General features: G+C 41.6%; 3 protein-coding genes and 1 long non-coding RNA gene across 4 annotated transcripts; 3 read left to right on the top strand and 1 right to left on the bottom strand.

Annotated features, from left to right (window-relative positions):
• Positions 1-28: 28 nt before the first annotated feature.
• LOC103505281 lies at positions 29-4,157 on the top strand. Its single transcript, XM_008469610.3, has 3 exons — positions 29-333; positions 1,039-1,181; positions 4,074-4,157. The coding sequence occupies exons 1-3, from the start codon at positions 219-221 to the stop codon at positions 4,155-4,157; spliced, it is 342 nt and encodes a 113-aa protein (XP_008467832.1). The 5' UTR covers positions 29-218.
• Positions 4,158-5,417: 1,260 nt separating this feature from the next.
• LOC103505272 lies at positions 5,418-6,575 on the top strand. The gene is made up of 2 exons (XM_008469596.3): positions 5,418-6,076; positions 6,208-6,575. The coding sequence occupies exons 1-2, from the start codon at positions 5,988-5,990 to the stop codon at positions 6,536-6,538; spliced, it is 420 nt and encodes a 139-aa protein (XP_008467818.1). The 5' UTR covers positions 5,418-5,987; the 3' UTR covers positions 6,539-6,575.
• Positions 6,576-7,382: 807 nt separating this feature from the next.
• LOC103505280 (pantothenate kinase 3-like) lies at positions 7,383-16,742 on the top strand (the record flags this gene model as incomplete). Its single annotated transcript, XM_026820615.1, has 4 exons — positions 7,383-7,615; positions 8,095-8,154; positions 14,950-15,103; positions 16,590-16,742. Coding segments are annotated over 4 exons (600 nt in total), but the record flags the coding sequence as incomplete, so codon positions are not given.
• Positions 11,353-13,389, bottom strand: LOC113465800. Its single transcript, XR_003390403.1, has 2 exons — positions 13,031-13,389; positions 11,353-12,103 (listed from the first exon to the last, which is right to left on the bottom strand). It is a non-coding gene; the product is annotated as an uncharacterized LOC113465800 (long non-coding RNA).
• Positions 16,743-20,847: the final 4,105 nt, after the last annotated feature.

The raw sequence follows: 20,847 nt of genomic DNA, 5'->3' as shown, positions 1-20,847 counted from the left end.
TTATCCGTTTGGGAACAAACACCGAGAGCTGGAAACGTTCAAGGACCAGGACTTGCCCGCGTAATGTGCAGTTACCCAGCCATCATTTGCCCCACCTTTCACTAAATCGAACAACTACTCCACTTCTGAAAACTCTGCAATGGGCGAAAGGCCCACTCCACGTTTTGTAAGCCTTTGAGTCAGATCTCGTCTATTAGGGCGAGACGGGGTAATGGCTCATGCTGAGTAATTTGGACCGACTCATTTCCTGGCTGAACAATCGCGTGCCAGAGACCCTGTTTGTGCTAGTTGTACTCCTGAATGTCCTGTGCGTTGTGGCGCGAATTTGGAGAGGTGAGATTGCTGGGAAAAAACCGTATGACTGTGACAAAGTCATCAAAGATCTAATCAGGTGGCAGTTCGCAGTGACTTAGAGCTTAAATAGCCGATGACCCTACATTGAGCAAATAACTAGGGTGTCGGAAGCCCAATCGAGTGACTGTTTATATTTCCCACCACTCACGCTCAGACTACTTGCCTGACGGACAGTTGGAGCGTGTGTGGCGGAAAAAGCTTGAGAACTAGATCTATCAAAACATCTGAGAGACCTAGGTGTGAAGCTTTTCCTGCCACACACGTTCCGACGGTTTGCCAGACCGCGGTCTGAGAGTGAGTCTTCTTCTTCGCCTGTTCCCGTGTACAGGCGGGGTCGGCTTTTCCGTCAGCCCCAACTAGGGTGATTGCTTTGGTTTTGGCTACAAATTTTACGAGCGGATACCCTCCGCACTCAACCTTTGCTATTTCTTTAGCAAGGGAAAGTAAGTGACCGGCATAATTTGAATTCCAAATCTGTGTTTTTTTTTTGTTTTTTTGTTTTTTTTTTTTTTTCAAGAGGTTTGACAGAGGGAACTGTAACTGCTATGGTCTTATTAGGGTGATTGCTTTGGTTTTGGCTACAAATTTTACGAGCGGATACCCTCCGCACTCAACCTTTGCTATTTCTTTAGCAAGGGAAAGTGAGTGACCGGCATAATTTGAATTCCAAATCTGTGTTTGCAGGAGAGTACTCCGTCAAGGACAACGAAGAGCCGAAGGGCAAACTCGTCAAGTCCGAATACAAATTCAACAAGGCCAGTGCCGAAGACAAGGGCAAGTCCGAATCCAAAACCACCACGGCCGTGCTGAACGCCAAGAACATCAAAGTATGTATTCATGTTTCAAGTTATTGTTTCATTACAAATTTTCATCAGTAAATAGTTTCTTCAAATTAAATTGATCCCAAGGGTAAGAAAGCTAGCGGTTCCGAGAACGAACCTTATTTGTTTCGAATTAAATCCGCCCCACGCGGGAATCGAACCCGCGACCTAGCGCTTAGGCCCTTGCAGTACCTATGAGTTCTATCTGAATGTCTCCTACACTGTCATTATTGGTTGCAATTAAAATCGCCTTGAATGTCAAAACAAGATAAACATTTTTCCTTGAATGTCAAACGGTACTTGGTGTTAATTTTGTAAACAAGGCGATAAAATTATTGTAAACATATTAAAATGAACTGCCTACATAAAGATGGCCCGCATTACTAGAAATAATAATATTGCGGCAGATTTGGTATGCACTACCAACTCAGCAAATGTGTCACATCCACCAAAAATGATTTTGGATCAGACCACTCATAATTCAAAAATATTGAGTAAGGACGATGGTTAGAGTTAGTATAAATGTTCTGGTAAATTTATCACATCCTCCAAACAGTAAATTTGTTAAATCCACCAAACAGTAAATTTGTCACATCCACCAAACAGTAAACTTGTTACATCCACCAAACTGTAAATTTGTTACATCCACCAAACAGTAAATTTGTTACATCCACCAAACAGTGAATTTGTCACATCCACCAAACTGTAAATTTGTTACATCCACCAAACTGTAAATTTGTCACATCCACCAAACAGTAAACTTGTTACATCCACCAAACAGTAAATTTGTTACATCCACCAAACAGTAAATTTGTTACATCCACCAAACAGTAAATTTGTCACATCCACTAAACAGTAAATTTGTTACATCCACCAAACAGTAAATGTGTCACATCCACCAAAACAGTAAAACTGTCACATCCACCAAACTGTAAATTTGTCAAAATTTAGGCTTTTTTATTTAAGTTGATTTCTTTCTTTTTCTTTAAAAAAGCATTGATACTAAGGTACTTAATTGGGAGCTAAGGTAGGTAACTGCTAAGGTGTTATTGTCCTGAAAGCGAAGAGAGAAGAAAGACAGGATAGGAGAAAGCCAGCCCGAGAACGAACCTTATCTCTTCAGGATAAAATACATCTCAGGCGGTAATCGAGCCCGCGACCTAGCGCTTAAAAGGCAAATGCGCTACCCTCCAACTAACTAGGATGGTTACGCGATATTGTACGAAAGATTACAGTCATTTTCTCAACCACATATTTTTTTTTTTAATATTAATGGGTCAAGGGTCACCTAAAGGGTTAATTAGGGGTATGCCCCAATATATTACCCGCACACACTTATTATTTATACGTTTCTGACCAATTTAAACGTCAGAAAAAAAAAACTATTTATAATTTTCCTCTCTTTTTTCATTTAATACCTACTTTCTTTTAAGTAACAGTGAAAAAACTTGACCCACGAGAATTATTTTTTACTGTTGTTTGCCGAATTTTCTCATTACAATGGCTTATCACCGAATTTCGGCCCAGTGTGAATTTTAAAGTTGTACACCAAAGAAGAATCGGTTTGTGGACCCAAAGTTGTGTTATACCGTTTCCGCGAAGTGTCCTGATTTGTGTTAACCACGTTTTTTTTTTTCTTTTTTTTTTACCAGCTTCCAATAATAAATTGCTTATTGTTCAAAAATTGCAATAATTCGAATTAATGGAATTGTCTCCAAAACCACATTTAACTTTGTCTAATTTGTTTCCTTTTTTTTTTTTTTAGTTTTTTTTTACCAGCTACCTACTTATAATAGCTCGATGATAAATTGCGTATTGTTCACAATTTGAATTAGATTTGACACCGAATTAATGGAATTGTCTCCAAAACCACATTTTTTAACTTTGCCTAAATGAATGAGTTAAATTTGTTTCCAATTAGAAAATCACCGTAATAAATCTTATATTATAAGAACGTAATAGAAACAATTAGGCGGTCAAAGTGGGCAATAGGTATATTGGCAGCAATGTTAAAATATACGCTCATACGATTAATAATAATTTCACTGGAGCTTACGTAATTGTGGTGGTAAAAGAAATTCATCTCGAGACTTCACGACGATAATTCAAACATTTTGAACATACTTTTGTATCTTTGTTGTGGTCAAAGTGCAGTGGTCAAGGCGCTCGCCTGGTGAACAGGAGGGCGTTAGTTCAACCCCTGCCGAAATATGAAATTCTATCCACAGTAGGTAGGTGCAATTCGACCACAATTGATGTAGTGCCCTTCCCAAGCCAGTCTAGTTAGCTTGAAAGGTAGCTTGTCTGCCTAGTGCCTAGGCCGCGGTTTCTATTTCCGCCCTGGGCGGATTTTATCTTGAACGGATAATATTCGTCTTTCGGCTGGTAAGAAATTAGACTCAACCTCTTCGGACCCTAGTGACACTTTTGAATCTTTTTAGTGATACTTTTGAATCTTTTTAGTGACACTTTTTCGTATTAGAAACCAGAGTACTTTCTAGAATCTAGAGGTCCTAGAGAGCATTTCCTATAGTTCTACTTCCCACCATTTTCCATTGGGAGCAAATTGTACAAGAAGGGAACCTTTTGAGTGGAATGTACAAGGACCTTTGGCCAGCCACTCACTATCAGGTAGACCTGACAGGTCCGGCTGTAAAGGTCCCTCTGTCAGGTCTACCTGATACCTGATGAGTACATACACTATCAGGTAGGCCTGACAGGTACGGCTGTAAAGGTCCGTCTGTCAGGTCTACCTGATACCTGATGAGTACATACACTATCAGGTAGACCTGATCAGGTGTACCTATCCTCAGGTCTACCTGATGATGACTCCTGAAGAGGTCCCAAAGTCCTCCTATAAATGAGTAATGCTAACACCCAAATGAAGCTGATGCTAAGTACACTTGGGTAGTGAAGTTCATGTGGGTGGGACATCCGGTCTACGCCATTCAGAATGTGATCAACATACAGGGTGGTAAATAAGTTTTTCAAGGCGTTAACCTAACCCTATAATAACCAGGGTCACTGCTCATTTGTGCCAGTTCCTTTGGTAGCAATATTCCACGGACGTGACTTCTGCACAAGTACCGCACAGGATATTCGGAAGCCAAATCCAGCCGAAGCGTGGAATTTTATGGTAATATTTAACAATTTAACCACATATGACATAGGTAATGATAAAACTCTAAGGGTTAGGTGGTATATAATGGCCCTGTTAAAGCACAGCGTTGTTAATCTCGCCTAGGTATACTGTCTACTGTGGTTACCTTCCACTCAAGAGTCAATTAAGTATTACCATTATTCTAAACATTAATGTGATCATGTTAGATAACCGTCTAATGTCTACTGATCCAGACTGCAATATTCACTGAGCATCTTGTTTGCTTATTGAATCATAGTGATTCTTCAATCATGTGGAACGGTTTTAGCTTCTTGAATCCATATTGATCCCTTCTAGTGGGAAACAATCAATGAAATTTACTGACGGACCGTCTAAAGTTTGGGTTGCCAAAACGACACAGCATAGGTACAGAGTGGGTATTAGCTCCTTGAAGTTCTGTGGGTAGCTCCTAGAACAGTGGTAGCTCCTAGAACCCATGCCCCATGAAGCTCCTAGTACAGTGGGTATTAGCTCCTTGAATTTTTTTTTTTTTTTTAAAGATGAGTGTTCCACCGCCGTTTTTGTTTCGTAGCAATGGAACAACTGCTACATTAGACGCTTGTGGCCTGTGTCGTAGCATGCCCATCCCGTAGTATGCCGGGCATGGATGTAAAAGCATGTGCCTTGAAGTAATGTGAGAGGGGTTCCAAGGTACAATCTTTTAAAAAATCTCTATATAAAAATAAAAAGAAAATGGAAAAAAAAGGTTGGGTGGTGTAGGGGGTAGTCCGGTGGACTCTGGAGGTTGGTGGTTCGTGTCCAAGTCAAGTCATAGAGTGTTATGTTAAGCGAGGAACAACATTTGTGACAAGCATTTACGCTTACAATTAAAATTCCTTTTGGGTCGATTTCAATAATATTTTTCACTCCCTAGAAGGCCTGTTAAGCTAACAGCCTGTTAAGTTCCATTTGATTTGTATAGGCTTAACATGTTAAGCAAACAGGCTGGTAGGGGCTAAAAATAAGCCTGGTGAAACCTCCCGTTTGTGTGCAAATCTGCCGCATATCGAAAATCTGTATGCACCTTACGCAAGTATGCATCTTAACCAAGGCTGAGAATGAGAAGGCGATGTTCTCCCTCCAGTTTAATTCTACCAAACTTGGTTCCTCATTTTAATGGCTAAATAATTGTCCACACAGAATTCATTTTAAAATCCAAACTCGTCCAATCTGCCATACCACATTGCAGTGGTCATTTTATCTTTTCAAAATTTTCCGATCAAATAAATTGAAGACAAACTTCTAAATTTTAAATGAAATAAAATATCTCGACAGAAATTTTACTCCAACTTGTATAAATCTAAAATTTGACAAAGAAGAACATTTGAATTTCTGGAGCGACTAGTAGGCAAAACTCGGCCCTTTTGTCGAAAGGCAAGCGGAGATACAGGCGAAAGCTCCTCTCAAATCAAAGAAAAGCCAAACTCAGCCAAGCTTCGCGAAAAGCTTCAACTTGGAGCAAGCGTTGTAGCCTTCCTGTGCACCACCATGTCTAACTTGAAGGAAATATTCACCCGCGCTCAGGGTGCATGTTGCTGTGCACCGTGTCTGTGTCCACCCTGTTGTCCGACTTGTCCGACATGTCCCGGCTGTCCCTGTAGACCGGGATGTCCCACGTGTCCCGGTTGTCCCGGTAGACCTGGCTGTCCTACATGCCCTGGATGTCCCGGGTGCCCCTGCCCCCCTGGATGTCCCGGTTGCCCGGGTTGCCCCACCTGTCCCGGTTGTCCCGGAAGACCAGGTTGTCCCACATGGCCTGGATGCCCAGGTTGTCCCGGTTGTCCGTGCCCCCCTGGGTGCCCGGGTTGCCCCTGCCCACCAGGTTGTCCCACATGTCCCGGTTGCCCTACCCCGGTTGTCCCGGAAGACCAGGTTGTCCCACATGGCCTGGATGCCCAGGTTGTCCCGGTTGTCCGTGCCCCCCTGGGTGCCCGGGTTGTCCCTGCCCACCAGGTTGTCCCACATGTCCCGGTTGCCCTACATGTCCGGGATGTCCTACATGTCCGGGTTGTCCCACATGCCCGGGATGTCCCGGTTGCCCCTGTCCCCCAGGCTGTCCCTGTATTCCCGGCTGTACCACTTGCCCGACGTGTCCTGGATGCCCTTGTCCTCCGGGTTGTCCGTGTCCACCAGGGTTTCCTTGCTGTTGTGGCAGACCTTGCTAGAATCAGAACAAGCACTTCATTTCAAAATTGTCGAGTAAAATAAAGAAATTGTTACCTATCGGAAGTCATTTTTTATTCAAGTCTTTTTTGTTATTTTTTTAATGATCCCTTCCATCTTACATTCAGAGTTTTAGAGTTTTTCAACAGTATCTCCCATTATACGACAGTGGAAACAAATAGTTGGTCGTGTGTTTAATATTTGCTCATAGTTTCTAAATTACGCCTCGCACAAGTTTTTCATCAGAATCCAAATAATATCAAACTCTATCTTCTTTCAATTTATACTTAACCCATGAAAGCCGAGGCCTACATTTAAGTCACACAAAACCCTTCCCTTAAATTACGCCTCGCACAAGTTTTTCATCAGAATCCAAATAATATCAAACTCTGTCTTCTTTCAATTTATACTTAACCCATGAAAGCCGAGGCCTACATTTAAGTCACACAAAACCCTTCCCCCTTTTTCGCTAATATCTCATTTGCTCCACGTCAGAATGCATTCGGATATTTGTCCATTAGTTAGAAATCAAAATTTCCAACTATTTTCAATATTATTTGATATGTTAACTCAGTACCGGTCCAAAGTTATAAGCGATTAAATTTCTACAAGATCCAACGGAAAAAAAAGGTCGGTTCTTATGGGTTAACATACGGATTTGTTCCTAAATGAATATACATATGTTTATTGAAATCTCCTTGAGTGGAAGATCCCTAACCTAATTTCCAACTATTTTCAATATTATTTGATATGTTAACTCAGTACCGGTCCAAAGTTATAAGCGATTAAATTTCTACAAGATCCAACGAAAAAAAAAAGGTTGGGTCTTATGGGTTAACATACGGATTTGTTCCTAAATGAATATACTTACATATGTTTATTGAAATCTCCTTGAGTGGAAGATCCCTAACCTGAGTCCGTTGTGTGTGCTTCTCACCAGTTTAGGCGGCGGTACATTCCTGGGCCTCTGCTGTCTCCTGACAGGGTGCAATAGTTTCGAGGAAGCAATCGAGTTGGCCACATCCGGGGACAACACAAAAGTGGACAAACTGGTTCGCGACATCTACGGAGGCAGCTACGAGCGGTTCGGACTCCCGGGCGATCTTGTGGCTAGCAGGGAATTTGACTCAACCATCTTTTACTCTCTATTACAAACCTGGACAATATGTTCTTGAAATTGGTCAGGTCGTTTTTCTCCTTGCGTCCTAATCGTTTGCTGTCGGTGGTTTGTCATAGGGTGGTCCATCTTTAACGTGGAGGATTTTAGTAAAGCCGTTTTTTTTTTTTCTTCTTTTTTTGTAACCATACGAAATTTCTCTTTGGACTAGTTTGGACGTAATGTTGCCACCATTCCTGCTGTCAGTCCAAAATAGTCCAAAAAGAAATTTCGTATGATGACGCGAAAAAAGTCACTTTTTTCTTCTTTTTTTGTAACCATACGAAATTTCTCTTTGGACTAGTTTGGACGTAATGTTGCCACCATTCCTGCTGTCAGTCCAAACTAGTCCAAAAAGAAATTTCGTATGAGGACTCGAAAAAAGTCACATAATACAAAAATACGCCTTTAGTCGACCTGTTACGAAATCCGTTTTTCAGAAGAAGTGTGGGAGCGGCCTACGAGAACAGGCGGAACATATTAGATGACGTGTATATAAGGTGAATTAAGCGTAAGTGTTCATGCACGCCTCATCCATACGGACAGATATCATCGCTTTTCTTCGTTCGGAGCGCGCTGGGAGAATGCTTAGAGAAGGCTCTCGTATAGTCAACTTTTTTTTTCTTCTTTTCCACACCTGGGAAGCCAAGAAGCCATAACTATTGTTAGCAAAGAGTACCAACCTTAGTGGTGTAGTTAGCACGGTGGGCTTTGAATCTGGAGGTTGTTGGTTCAAGTCCAAGTCAAGCCATGAAATTAAGGGACAAGCAGTTATGCTTAACACAATTGAAATTCCTTCCTTTTCTTCTAATTCCATTTGTCAAAAAAGATCTGATTTGAATTGAAAATGTTATAACTGACGTTTGATGAGGAACCCCATGTATCAAACTCGCGGGTCCGCAATTTCATGTTAACTCTTCATTACTCCATTTTTGGACATTTTGTATGCATTTGCACTTCAGAATCTAAAACACCTTTCATCAAGCTTTTTTAATACAGGGAATTGTAACTAACAAGGTCTTATCGCCCCGAAAGCGAAGAGGGAAGAAAGACAGAGAAAGCTAGCCGTTCCGAGAATAAACATTATCTATTCAGGATAAAGTCCGCCCCGGGCGGGAATCGAAACCGCGACCTACCAGTCATCTGACTTTTTTTTCTGTATTTCGAACCCTTCGTTCTGTTATGAATCCAACGCCTTAGCAATTGAATTTTTTGAAACATTTGAGTAAATATAAATAAACACCCTTTCACTAAGAACTTTTTATTCTTCTTCAACAAACACTGTTTTTACTTTCCTTATCCCGATAAAATTTAGTTGTTTCCCCACTGTAGCAAACGTTTAGTGTATGTTTGGTGTGGACATAAAATGACCCTATCATCTATCACACTGTGGGAATTGTAGGATGTAGGTCTAAAAGCCACGGTACAATTTCTTGGATAGCATGATATTTTCATACTTTTTCATAAATGATTTCATTGAGAGGGGATCCTAAAATAGATACCGCACCGCATTCGCTTTTGAAGTACACCATATGTTTTCCCCGCGAATGTGAAAAATGAGAAGATCCATTGCTTGGTTTTGTATGAGCATGCCCATTGCCCATGCCACTTCATAGTAAAAGTCTATGCCTCCTAAAACATGCATAAGCATACCCATGTCTCTTGCATCTCACTCTTGAGGTCGAAACACACTACTATCACGTCACGTGAGCTTACGTGTCTTGAGGTTGAAACACACTACTATCACGTCACGTGAGCTTACGTGTCTTGTCAGGGGGATTTCGGCGCAGTGGGGAGTTTGCTGAATTTCGACAAGAGGACAAGTTGATCAGTCAGCCATCTGACCTCCCCTATCTCGCTTTATGTCAACATTCCATCTGTTCCATTCCCCTCTTCTTTTCCCCGGCCAACTGGTGACTTGGGCCTCATTGGGTCCCTATTTGTACCCAGGGAAACTCTACCCATGGTTACTTACACCCATATTTATGAACAAAATACTGGCTCTCAGCAAGTGCTCAAGCATCTCCAAACATCTGATTGACCAAATTTTGCTTAAAACTGATCTGAGCCCGTCCATACGGACAGATATCATCGCTTTTCTTCGTTCGGAGCGCGCTGGGAGAATGCTTAGAGAGGGCTCTCGTATAGTCAACTTTTTTTTCTTCTTTTCCACACCTGGGAAGCCATAACTATTGTTAGCAAAGAGTACCAACCTTAGTGGTGTAGTTAGCTAAGTTAGCACGGTGGGCTTTGAATCTGGAGGTTGTTGGTTCAAGTCCAAGTCAAGCCATGAAATTAAGGGACAAGCAGTTATCGCACGGTGGGCTTTGAATCTGGAGGTTGTTGGTTCAAGTCCAAGTCAAGCCATGAAATTAAGGGACAAGCAGTTATGCTTAACACAATTGAAATTCCTTCCTTTTACCTTAGCAATTGAATTTTTTGAAACATTTGAGTAAATATAAATAAACACCCTTTCACTAAGAACTTTCTATTCTTCTTCAACAAACACTGTTTTTACTTTCCTTATCCTATAGGAAGGAAAGTAATGTAATCAGGTCAAATTTTCGATGGTTTGTTTTTAGTGCCAAAACACGTTTTGAGGTCCCAAGAGACTAAATCCAAAGTTTCAGCCATTGGTCCGTGTGTGTATTTGTCTGTCTGTAAACAAAATATCTCGAGAACGGTAAGAGCTGGAAACAGTACAGTTTTCAGCCGTACTGACTAAACGGTTAGAGATATTGTGAAAGTTACATTAGAAGAACACCCAAATAAGCATCATTCAGTAGGATAAGAAAAGTCGTGTGATGTTCACACCAGATTTTTTTATGTGTTTCAGGGGTATTCAAGTCAAGCCATGAAATTAAGGGACAAGCAGTTATGCTTAACACAATTGAAATTCCTTCCTTTTCTTCTAATTCCATTTGTCAAAAGAGATCTGATTTGAATTGAAAATGTTATAACTGACGTTTGATTCCTCGCCCCATGTATCAAACTCGCGGGTCCGCAATTTCATGTTAACTCTTCATTTGTCCATTTTTGGACATTTTGTATGCATTTGCACTTCAGAATCTAAAATACCTTTCACCAAGCTTTTTTAATACAGGGAATTGTAACTAACAAGGTCTTATCGCCCCGAAAGCGAAGAGGGAAGAAAGACAGAGAAAGCCAGCCGTTCCGAGAATAAACATTCTATTCAGGATAAAGTCCGCCCCGGGCGGGAATCGAAACCGCGACCTACCACTTACAAGGCAGACGTTCTACCCTCCAAGCTAACTTAGGCTGACACTCAGCAAGCTTTCAACATGAGACTCTGGTCTCGGTGTTCGTCAGATAAAATTTAGTTGTTTCCCCACTATAGCAAACGTTTAGTGTATGCATGGTGTGGACATAAAATGACCCTATCATCTATCACACTGTAGGAATTGTAGGATGTAGGTCTAAAAGCCACGGTACAACCTACCTCGGTGGTGTAGTGGTCAAGGCGCTCGCCTGGTAAACAGGAGGGCGTTGGTTCAATCCCAGCCGAGGTATGGAATTTTATCCTCAATATGATTTGAGAATTTGACCACAATAATAGTAGTAGCCTACTGCTGGAGTAAAGGGACTTTTCAGTCCTATGCGAGCAGTATAAATAAGCACTATTATTATTATTACAATTTCTTGGGTAGCATGATATTTTCATACTTCAGGGGGATTTCGGCGCAGTGGGGAGTTTGCTGAATTTCGACAAGAGGACAAGTTGATCAGTCAGCCATCTGACCTCCCCTATCTCGCTTTATGTCAACATTCCATCTGTTCCATTCCCCTCTTCTTTTCCCCGGCCAACTGGTGACTTGGGCCTCATTGGGTCCCTATTTGTACCCAGGGAAACTCTACCCATGGTTACTTACACCCATATTTATGAACAAAATACTGGCTCTCAGCAAGTGCTCAAGCATCTCCAAACATCTGATTGACCAAATTTTGCTTAAAACTGATCTGAGCCCGAGAATTTTGTTCGTAAATATGAGAGTTGGACCTCAGTATACTTTGAATTTTTGAAATCTAAAAATGGGTCAACTAATTGTACCCTGGCTTTTCTGTGGTCACTTGGGCCCCACTACACATTGTAAATAGGTCCCTATTTGGGTATTTTTGTATACGCAAACCAACTCCCCGTGACGTAACGTGATGGTAGTGTACCTGTCCTGAACGAAATTACCTACAATATTATGGGAAAACTTTGAACTACATCTTTCTGACTCCCCATGACGTGACGTGATGGTAGTGAGCATGTCCTGAACGAAATTAAATTGCGAAAGGAATATATGTAGGTCTAATGTTGAATTCTGTCTCTTGTTTCTATGTTGTCATAGGAAATCCCTTTTTTGTCGAACGCACAAATGTTATCAATTTTTGACTTTTTTTTTCTAACCAAATATTTGGTTTCTTTGTGAGAAAGCACAAAACCTCATAAATCAATAAGTGTCTATCTGTCTAATACTGTCCGCACGCTGTCTTTTTAGGCATTCCCCTCTTCTTTTCCCCGGCCAACTGGTGACTTGGGCCCCATTGGGTCCCTATTTGTACCGAGGGAAACTCTACCCATGGTTACTTACACCCATATTTATGAACAAAATACTGGCTCTCAGCAAGTGCTCATCATCTCCAAACATCTGATTGACCAAATTTTGCTTAAAACTGATCTGAGGCCTATAATTTTGTTCGTAAATATGAGAGTTGGACCTCAGTATACTTTGAATTTTTGAAAATCTAAAAATGGGTCAACTAATTGTACCCTGGCTTTTCTGTGGTCACTTGGGCCCCACTACACATTGTAAATAGGTCCCTATTTGGGTATTTTTGTATACGCAAACCGTGACGTAACTCCCCGTGACGTAACGTGATGGTAGTGTGGCTGTCCTGAACGAAATTACCTACAATATTATGGGAAAACTATGAACGACATCTTTCTTACTCCCCATGACGTGACGTGATGGTAGTGTGCATATCCTGAACGAAATTAAATTGCGAAAGGAATATATGTAGGTCTAATGTTGAATTCTGTTTCTTGTTCCTATGTTGTCATAGGGACGTAACTCCCCGTGACGTAACGTGATGGTAGTGTGGCTGTCCTGAACGAAATTACCTACAATATTATGGGAAAACTATGAACTACATACTTCTTACTCCCCATGACGTGACGTGATGGTAGTGAGCATGTCCTGAACGAAATTAAATTGCGAAAGGAACATATGTAGGTCTAATGTTGAATTCTGTTTCTTGTTCCTATGTTGTCATAGGAAATCCCTTTTTTGTCGAACGCACAAATGTTATCAATTTTCGACTTTTTTCTCCTAACCAAATATTTGGTTTCTTTGTGAGAAAGCACAAAACCTCATAATGAGTGTATCAATAAGTGTCTATCTGTCTAATACCGTCCGCACGCTGTCTTTTTAGGTTTGATAGAGAGAACTGTAACTGCCAAAGTCTTCCTGTCCCGAAAACGATCAGAGAAGGAACACAGGATAGGAGAAAGCCAGCCGCCCGAGAACGAATCTTATCTGTGAAAAATCCGCCCCGGTCGGGAATCGAACCCGCGACCTAGGGCTTACAAGACAGACGCGCTACCCTCCAAGCGAACTTGGCTGGCAATCGACATTTTTTACAGTTTGACAAGAATATTGAATGCGGGCGGACGGTAAGAATTAGGTTCTCAATTTTGATTGGTGGATTCAATGTGGCCACAATACCTACAAAGTAAGGAACCACTTTGGTGCTGTACCTTTGGATAATTGGAGGGTTTATAAAGCAGGGCCTTTTTCATGGATGTATTTATGTAGGTACCTAATATTATTTATTTGTTTAGAGTTGTTTAGACTCTTAATTGGTTGTGTCGTTTTTGCGTCAAACCCCCCAATTTTTCTTCTTTAACGTACATATGTTACTACGGCCGAAACTTGCTCTTGCCTCAAATGCGCTGTTAAAGCCTGGTGGTACAAAAGCTGATTTTTCTTTCGATCCTGATCGTACGATTTCCCCGGTATTAGTACATATTGCATTACTTTACATCTTTACAATACATATTTGAATAGGTGCCCGGAAGAAGGACCTATGTCACAAGTTATAAATTTTACATTAGCGCAAAAAAAACTTCAAGTATCTGGATTCGATGGATTCAAGTATCTGGATTCGATGGATTCAAGTATCTGGATTCGATGGATTCAAGTATCTGGATTCCATGGATTTTAAAAATCCCATTCACTGAATAGCTGAATACGGATTTTCAAAATACATTTTCTTTTTTTTTTTGTGAAAGTGAATCTGGATTCGATGGATTCAAGTATCTGGATTCGATGGATTCAAGTATCTGGATTCGATGGATTCAAATATCTGGATTCGATGGATTCAAGTATCTAGATTCGATGGATTCAAATATCTGGATTCGATGGATTCAAGTATCTGGATTCGATGGATTCAAATATCTGGATTCGATGGATTCAAGTATCTGGATTCGATGGATTCAAATATCTGGATTCGATGGATTCAAGTATCTGGATTCGATGGATTCAAGTATCTGGATTCGATGGATTCAAGTATCTGGATTCGATGGATTCAAGTATCTGGATTCGATGGATTCAAATATCTGGATTCAATGGATTCAAGTATCTGGATTCGATGGATTCAAGTATCTGGATTCGATGGATTCAAGTATCTGGATTCGATGGATTCATTAGATCCATAGAAAAATATACCTACCCCTGTTGTTGAATGGTTGATATCATAACAAGGCTTTGATAAAAAGAACTGTAACAAATGGAGGCCTTATCGTGCAGAAAAGCAGAAATCGAAGAGAGGATAGGATAGGAGAAAGCCAGCCGTTCCGAGAACGAACCTTATCTGTTTAAGATAAAGTTCCCCCTGGGAGGGAATCGAACTCGCGACCTAGTGTTTACAAGACTGGCGCGTTACCTTTCAAGCTAACTAGACTGGCTTTCATCTGACGGTTGATATCATAACAAGGCTTTGATAAAAAGAACTGTAACAAATGGAGGCCTTATCGTGCAGAAAAGCAGAAATCGAAGAGAGGATATATACATTTTATTGAATTATACACAAATTTATTGATTTATTTTACGATATTACAAATACCATGTGTTTTTATTTCCTGTGGTTTCCAAAAAATCGTGATATAAACCCTTCTTCCGGACACCCATTCATTTATTTTAGGTACTTTCCTTTTATATTTATACCTACTTCTCGTATTAATCTCGGGCAGTTTCCACACGAACCTGCCCCCAATGATTGACCCCTAGTTTTCTCGGTATGTTTAGTTTCGGGCACATGAATTCCAAGGAGAAACGCGAGTCCGTGTCGCGGGAAGATTTAGCCAGAGCTACCCTGGTCACTATCACCAACAACATTGGCTCCATTGCCAGGATGAGTGCTATCAATGAGAATATCAACAAGGTGAGATATATTGCACACCATCAACCTCCACTAAAGTTGGTTTACTCAAGTTAAATAAAATACTGACATGAACCCCCTTTAAAAAGATTCATTCATAATTCACGGATTGAATATATTGAACAAACATCTGGCAATAAATTTATTACTGGTGTGTAATGTCACATCTGTTTTAGCCCGGCATAAATCATCCCTTGGAAATTTATGTTGACGCAATCGACAGAGAAGAACTCAGTAACATGCTACTCGAACAAAGGTTGATGGATGGATATCAATGAGAATATCAACAAGGTGAGATATATTGCACACCACTAGACAGCATTAAATATGTGAATTTTCATCGACCAAAAGATTTTTTTACTCCCAGTTCTCCCCTTGTTCAGTGGCTCATTTCTCTTAATATATTAAGATGTGTCTGACTGGGGGGCGAGCTATATGACTTGGATTCGAACCACCAACCTCCACTAAAGTTGGTTTACTCAAGTTAAATAAAATACTGACATGAACCCCCTTTATAGATTCATTCATATTCACGGATTGTAGATATTGAACAAACATCTGGCAAATAAATTTATTACTGGTGTGTAATGTCACATCTGTTTTAGTCCGGCGTAAATCATCCCTTGGAAATTTATGTTGACGCAATCGACAGAGAAGAACTCAGTAACATGCTACTCGGATAAAGGTTGATGGATGGAAAACCTTCTGTTCTTTTTAAGAAGTTTGATAGAGGGAACTGTAACTACTAGGGTCTTATCGTCCCGAAATCTAAGAGAGAAGGAAGACAGGATGGGAGAAAGCCAATCCGCCCCGGGCGGAAATCGAACCCGCGGCCCAGCGCTTACAAGCAGACGTGCTACCAACCAAGCTAACTAGGCTGGCAGATGGCAACCTTCTGTTTAATTTATACTTTTATATTATTTCAGTAGCTCAGTATGATTTCCAAAAATCATAAATTTTCTCTTTTCGCCAGCCTAGCGAGGAGGGTAGCGCGTCTACCTTGTAAGCGTTAGGTCGCGGGTTCGATTCCCGCTCGGGGCGGATTTTATCTTAAACACATAAGGTTCGTTCTCGGAATGGCTGGCTTTCTTCTGTGTACACTCGCATTTACTTGCCTTCAACAATCATTTGATCGGACCGTTACCGGACCTTGACTGGCACTATAGTGTGAATCAGGCTTAAACAGGGAGGATACCAGCCTGAAGTTCCCTTGCTAAAGAAATAGCAAAGGTTGAGTGCGAAGGGCATCCACTCGTACAATTTATAGCCAAAACCAAATGCCAGCCCAAAGCAATCACCCTAGTTAGGGCTGATTGAGAGGCTGACGAAAAACGCCGACCCCGTCTGTACACGGGAAAAGGCGAAGAAAAAGAAGAAGAAGGTTAGGTGAAAAAAAAGTTGTGAATTGTGATGTACCTGTGCTTTGGTAATAAATAATACAAGTAAGGTGGTGCATTTTCTGAGATTTTTTTTTTTTTCTTGTACCCAGGTTGTGTTTGTGGGGAACTTCCTACGAGTGAATCCCATCTCTATGAAGCTACTGGCCTACGCCATGGACTACTGGTCGAAGGGCACACAGAAGGCTTTGTTCCTAGAACACGAGGTAAGTGATTACTTAGGGGTATTTTTCTCATTCTTTTAATCCATTGATCCCAATGAATCCGGATTCGATGGATCAAAAGCAATTCGATTTTCGTCAGTGCTCTTCTTGGATAACACCAGTTATGGCAAAAACGTGAGGTTCCTTCGACCTTGGAATATAAATCAACAAACTATCTCCAATTTACGATCATCTATCAATTCCATCACTCGTGATCTATGGGGAACACGAATTTGCAAACATTTTTTTTTAAAAATGGTTTGACAAACACGACTCACGGCTATAAAACGAAAACCCCTAAAAATGGAAGAAACAGTATTCAAATTCATCTCGGAGTTTGCATTCGATACCTCGGGTTTTGCAAGTTTGTGTGTTTGAGTCTCCACTATGCAGAAATTCGTTCAGTTAGTTTTAGCGATTTGTTTGGTTGCAGTGTTCCTGGCTCGATTTTCGGAGGCCGTGACAGCTACTGGTGCTCCTGTGGAGGCTTTCTTCTATTCCTGTCTTCCTTCTCTCTTCGCTTTCGGGACAATAAGACCTTCTATCAAACCTCAAAAAGAAAAAAGCTGTTTTAAAATATTCTAAAAAGCAATTCGATTTTCGTATTTTCAAAAATTTTTTTTTTTTTTTTTTTTTAATGGTTTGACAAACACGACTCACGGCTATAAAACGAAAATCCCTAAAAATGGAAGAAACAGTATTCAAATTCATCTCGGAGTTTGCATTCGATACCTCGGGTTTTGTGTGTTTGAGTCTCCACTATGCAGAAATTCGTTCAGTTGGTTTTAGCGATTTGTTTGGTTGCAGTGTTCCTGGCTCGATTTTCGGAGGCCGTGACAGCTACTGGTGCTCCTGTGGGAATACGAGAAATTCGCTGTTAACGGCCCACCTCGGTTAAGAGCACCGACCCTCAGCTCACAAGTGCTGGGTTCGAATCTCAACTTCTCCTGTGGGACCAGGTATGTATTATCGGCATATTTGACCATTGGACCAGCCATCCGGCCTTCATAGATTCGTATAAGCCCGGGGTGGATTTTATCCTGAACGGATAAGGTTCGTTCTCGGAACGGCTGGCTTTCTCCTATCCTGTCATCCTTCTCTCTTCGATTTCGGGACGATAAGACCCTAGCAGTTCCGTTCCCTCTATCAAACCTCTTTGGGGGTGGGGGGTCGTATAAGCTGAACCCAACTTTTTTGCTCCTACACCTTAGTGGGCTTTTTGTGTACAAATGAGTAAGACTGGATGGCCATCCGACTGCTGTCCAACTTAATTAGGTGTATTTTCCTTTCGGAAACAGAACCGATTTCGATGACACGCCATCTTGCATTTTCTTCGATACAGGCGCCATTTCAGTTTCCAAAAGGGAACCAGTCCCAGCCAGCCTGGTTAGCTTGGTTGGTAGCGCGTCTGCATTGCGGGTTTGATTTCCGCCCGGGGCGGATTTTATCCTGAACAGATAATGTTCGTTCTCGGAACGGCTGGCTTTCTCCTATCCTGTCATCCTTCTCTCTTCGATTTCGGGACGATAAGACCCTAGCAGTTCCCGTTGCTTCTATCAAACCTCTCTCTCTCTATCTAAAAGAAAAACCCAACTTTTTTGCTCCTACACCTTAGTGGGCTTTTTGTGTACAAATGAGTAAGACTGGATGGCCATCCGACTGCTGTCCAACTTAGGTGTATTTTCCTTTCGGAAACAGAACCGATTTCGATGACACGCCATCTTGCATTTTCTTCGATACAGGCGCCATTTCAGTTTCCAAAAGGGAACCAGTCCCAGCCAGCCTGAACCCAACTTTTTTGCTCCTACACCTTAGTGGGCTTTTTGTGTACAAATGAGTAAGACTGGATGGCCATCCGACTGCTGTCCAACTTAATTAGGTGTATTTTCCTTTCGGAAACAGAACCGATTTCGATGATCCGCCATCTTGCATTTTGATACAGGCGCCATTTCAGTTTCCAAAAGGGAACCACTCCCAGCTAGCCTAGTTAGCTTGGTTGGTAGCGCGTCTGCATTGCGGGTTTGATTTCCGCCCGGGGCGGATTTTATCCTGAACAGATAATGTTCGTTCTCGGAACGGCTGGCTTTCTCCTATCCTGTCTTCCTTCTGTCTTCGACTTCGGGATGATAAGACCTTGGCAGTTCCCGTTGCTTCTATCAAACCTCTCTCTCTATCTAAAAGCTCCGGATTGTGACTACTGTACGTCCCAGATCGGATACTGTGATATCCTGTCCAAAACTTGCAGTCTGGCAACAGGAGTCATCTGGCAACCGCCCGGGGCGGATTTTATCCTGAACAGATAATGTTCGTTCTCGGAACGGCTGGCTTTCTCCTATCCTGTCTTCCTTCTGTCTTCGATTTCGGGATGATAAGACCTTGGCAGTTCCCGTTCCTTCTATCAAACCTCTCTCTCTATCTAAAAAAAAAAAAATCCGTTTCCAAAAGGAACATACACGTTGTTTTTGATTATCATTACAGCACGAAACACAGAAGCTCCGGATTGTGACTACTGTACGTCCCAGATCGGATACTGTGATATCCTGTCCAAAACTTGCAGTCTGGCAACAGGAGTCATCTGGCAGTGGTTCCGCAACGACAAGGGCCAGTACCAGTGGCACGTTTCACTCCAGTAGACACCAGAGAGCGCCCCATTTTGAGAACCCCTGTCTTTTTAGCCCGTCGCCCGTCCTTCCTTTATTATTACGATAGTAATAAAAAAAGATATAGTGGACGGGCTATTGTATTTTACATTCACGGATATCGTATCCATTTTACACAATACGGGGACAAGGGACAAGCATATCTAAATAAGAATTACATCAGTTTCACCTGTCTAAAAACTCAAACTACTTAATGGGCAATACACTTTTGCAAGTTAAACACGCTCAGACCGCCTGACACCCCCAGGTCGGTATGTGTGTGGCGCGACAAGGGCCAGTACCAGTGGCACGTTTCACTCCAGTAGACACCAGAGAGCGCCCCATTTTGAGAACCCCTGTCTTTTTAGCCCGTCCTTCCTTTATTATTACGATAGTAATAAAAAAAGGTATAGTGGACGGGCTATTGTATTTTACATTCACGGATATCGTATCCATTTTACACAATACGCGGACAAGGGACAAGCATACCTAAATAAGAATTACATCAGTTTCACCTATCTAAATAGAAAGTAAAAACTTAAACTACTTAATGGGCAATACACTTTTGCAAGTCAAACACGCTCAGATCGCCTGACACCCCCCCAGGTCGGAATGTGTGTGGCGGAAAAAGTTTGAGGCCGCTGTATGTTAGACGGTCTGAGAGATTTTGGTCTGAAGCTTTTCCCGAGAAAGACGTTTTCGCTTTCTGAGCGTTATGGCTATCCTTAGATATCGTCCGATAAGCAATAACATATTGGAGTAGGAAGAGTCGTCATTATTGATGACAAATCAGTACAGAGTCACATATTTGTTTTCTCGAAAAATTTCAGACAGGGGACTCAAAAAATAAAATTATATGAACTAACACCCAAAGTGTTTTTCTTTTTCTCTTTTTTTAGGTTTTATATAGGGAACAGGGAACTTGTTCTCGGAACGGCTGGCTTTTTTTATCCCCAATAAGCCCCGTACGGTGCGACCTAGCGCTTACAAGGTAGTCGCGCTACCAACCAAGCGAACTAGACCGGCGGAAAAGATGAAAAATAAGAAGAGTGGGATCACTCACCTTATCCCCCCCATTCCTTTCTACACCGTGAGATAGGTGCCTATCTCAAGGACACGGAAAGTAAGTTTTATCCCCAATAAGCCCCGTACGGTGCGACCTAGCGCTTACAAGGTAGTCGCGCTACCAACCAAGCGAACTAGACCGGCGGAAAAGGTGAAAAATAAGAAGAGTGGGATCACTCACCTTATTCCCCCATTCCTTTCTACACCGTGAGATAGGTGCCTATCTCAAGGACACGGAAAGAAAGTACCTAGGTACATTATTGCTTACCATTATATTATGTTTTTGGATACTTGATTGTTTCTCATCTGACTCAAATTTCGCCTACTTTTTGGGCTTTATCAAGGAAACTGACTAATGGGTTGTTGTTGTTGTGGTTGCTGCTGATTGCTGCGGAAGTAAGCAAGTACTCACCTTATCCATCCCATGCGTAGACCCGGGGAAC

Source organism: Diaphorina citri, unplaced genomic scaffold, assembly GCF_000475195.1.
Source record: "Diaphorina citri unplaced genomic scaffold, Diaci psyllid genome assembly version 1.1 scaffold161, whole genome shotgun sequence".
NCBI classification, from domain to species: domain Eukaryota; kingdom Metazoa; phylum Arthropoda; class Insecta; order Hemiptera; family Psyllidae; genus Diaphorina; species Diaphorina citri.
The sequence above is the reverse complement of the archived record's forward strand: the minus strand, read 5'-3'. Positions and strand labels throughout refer to the sequence as shown.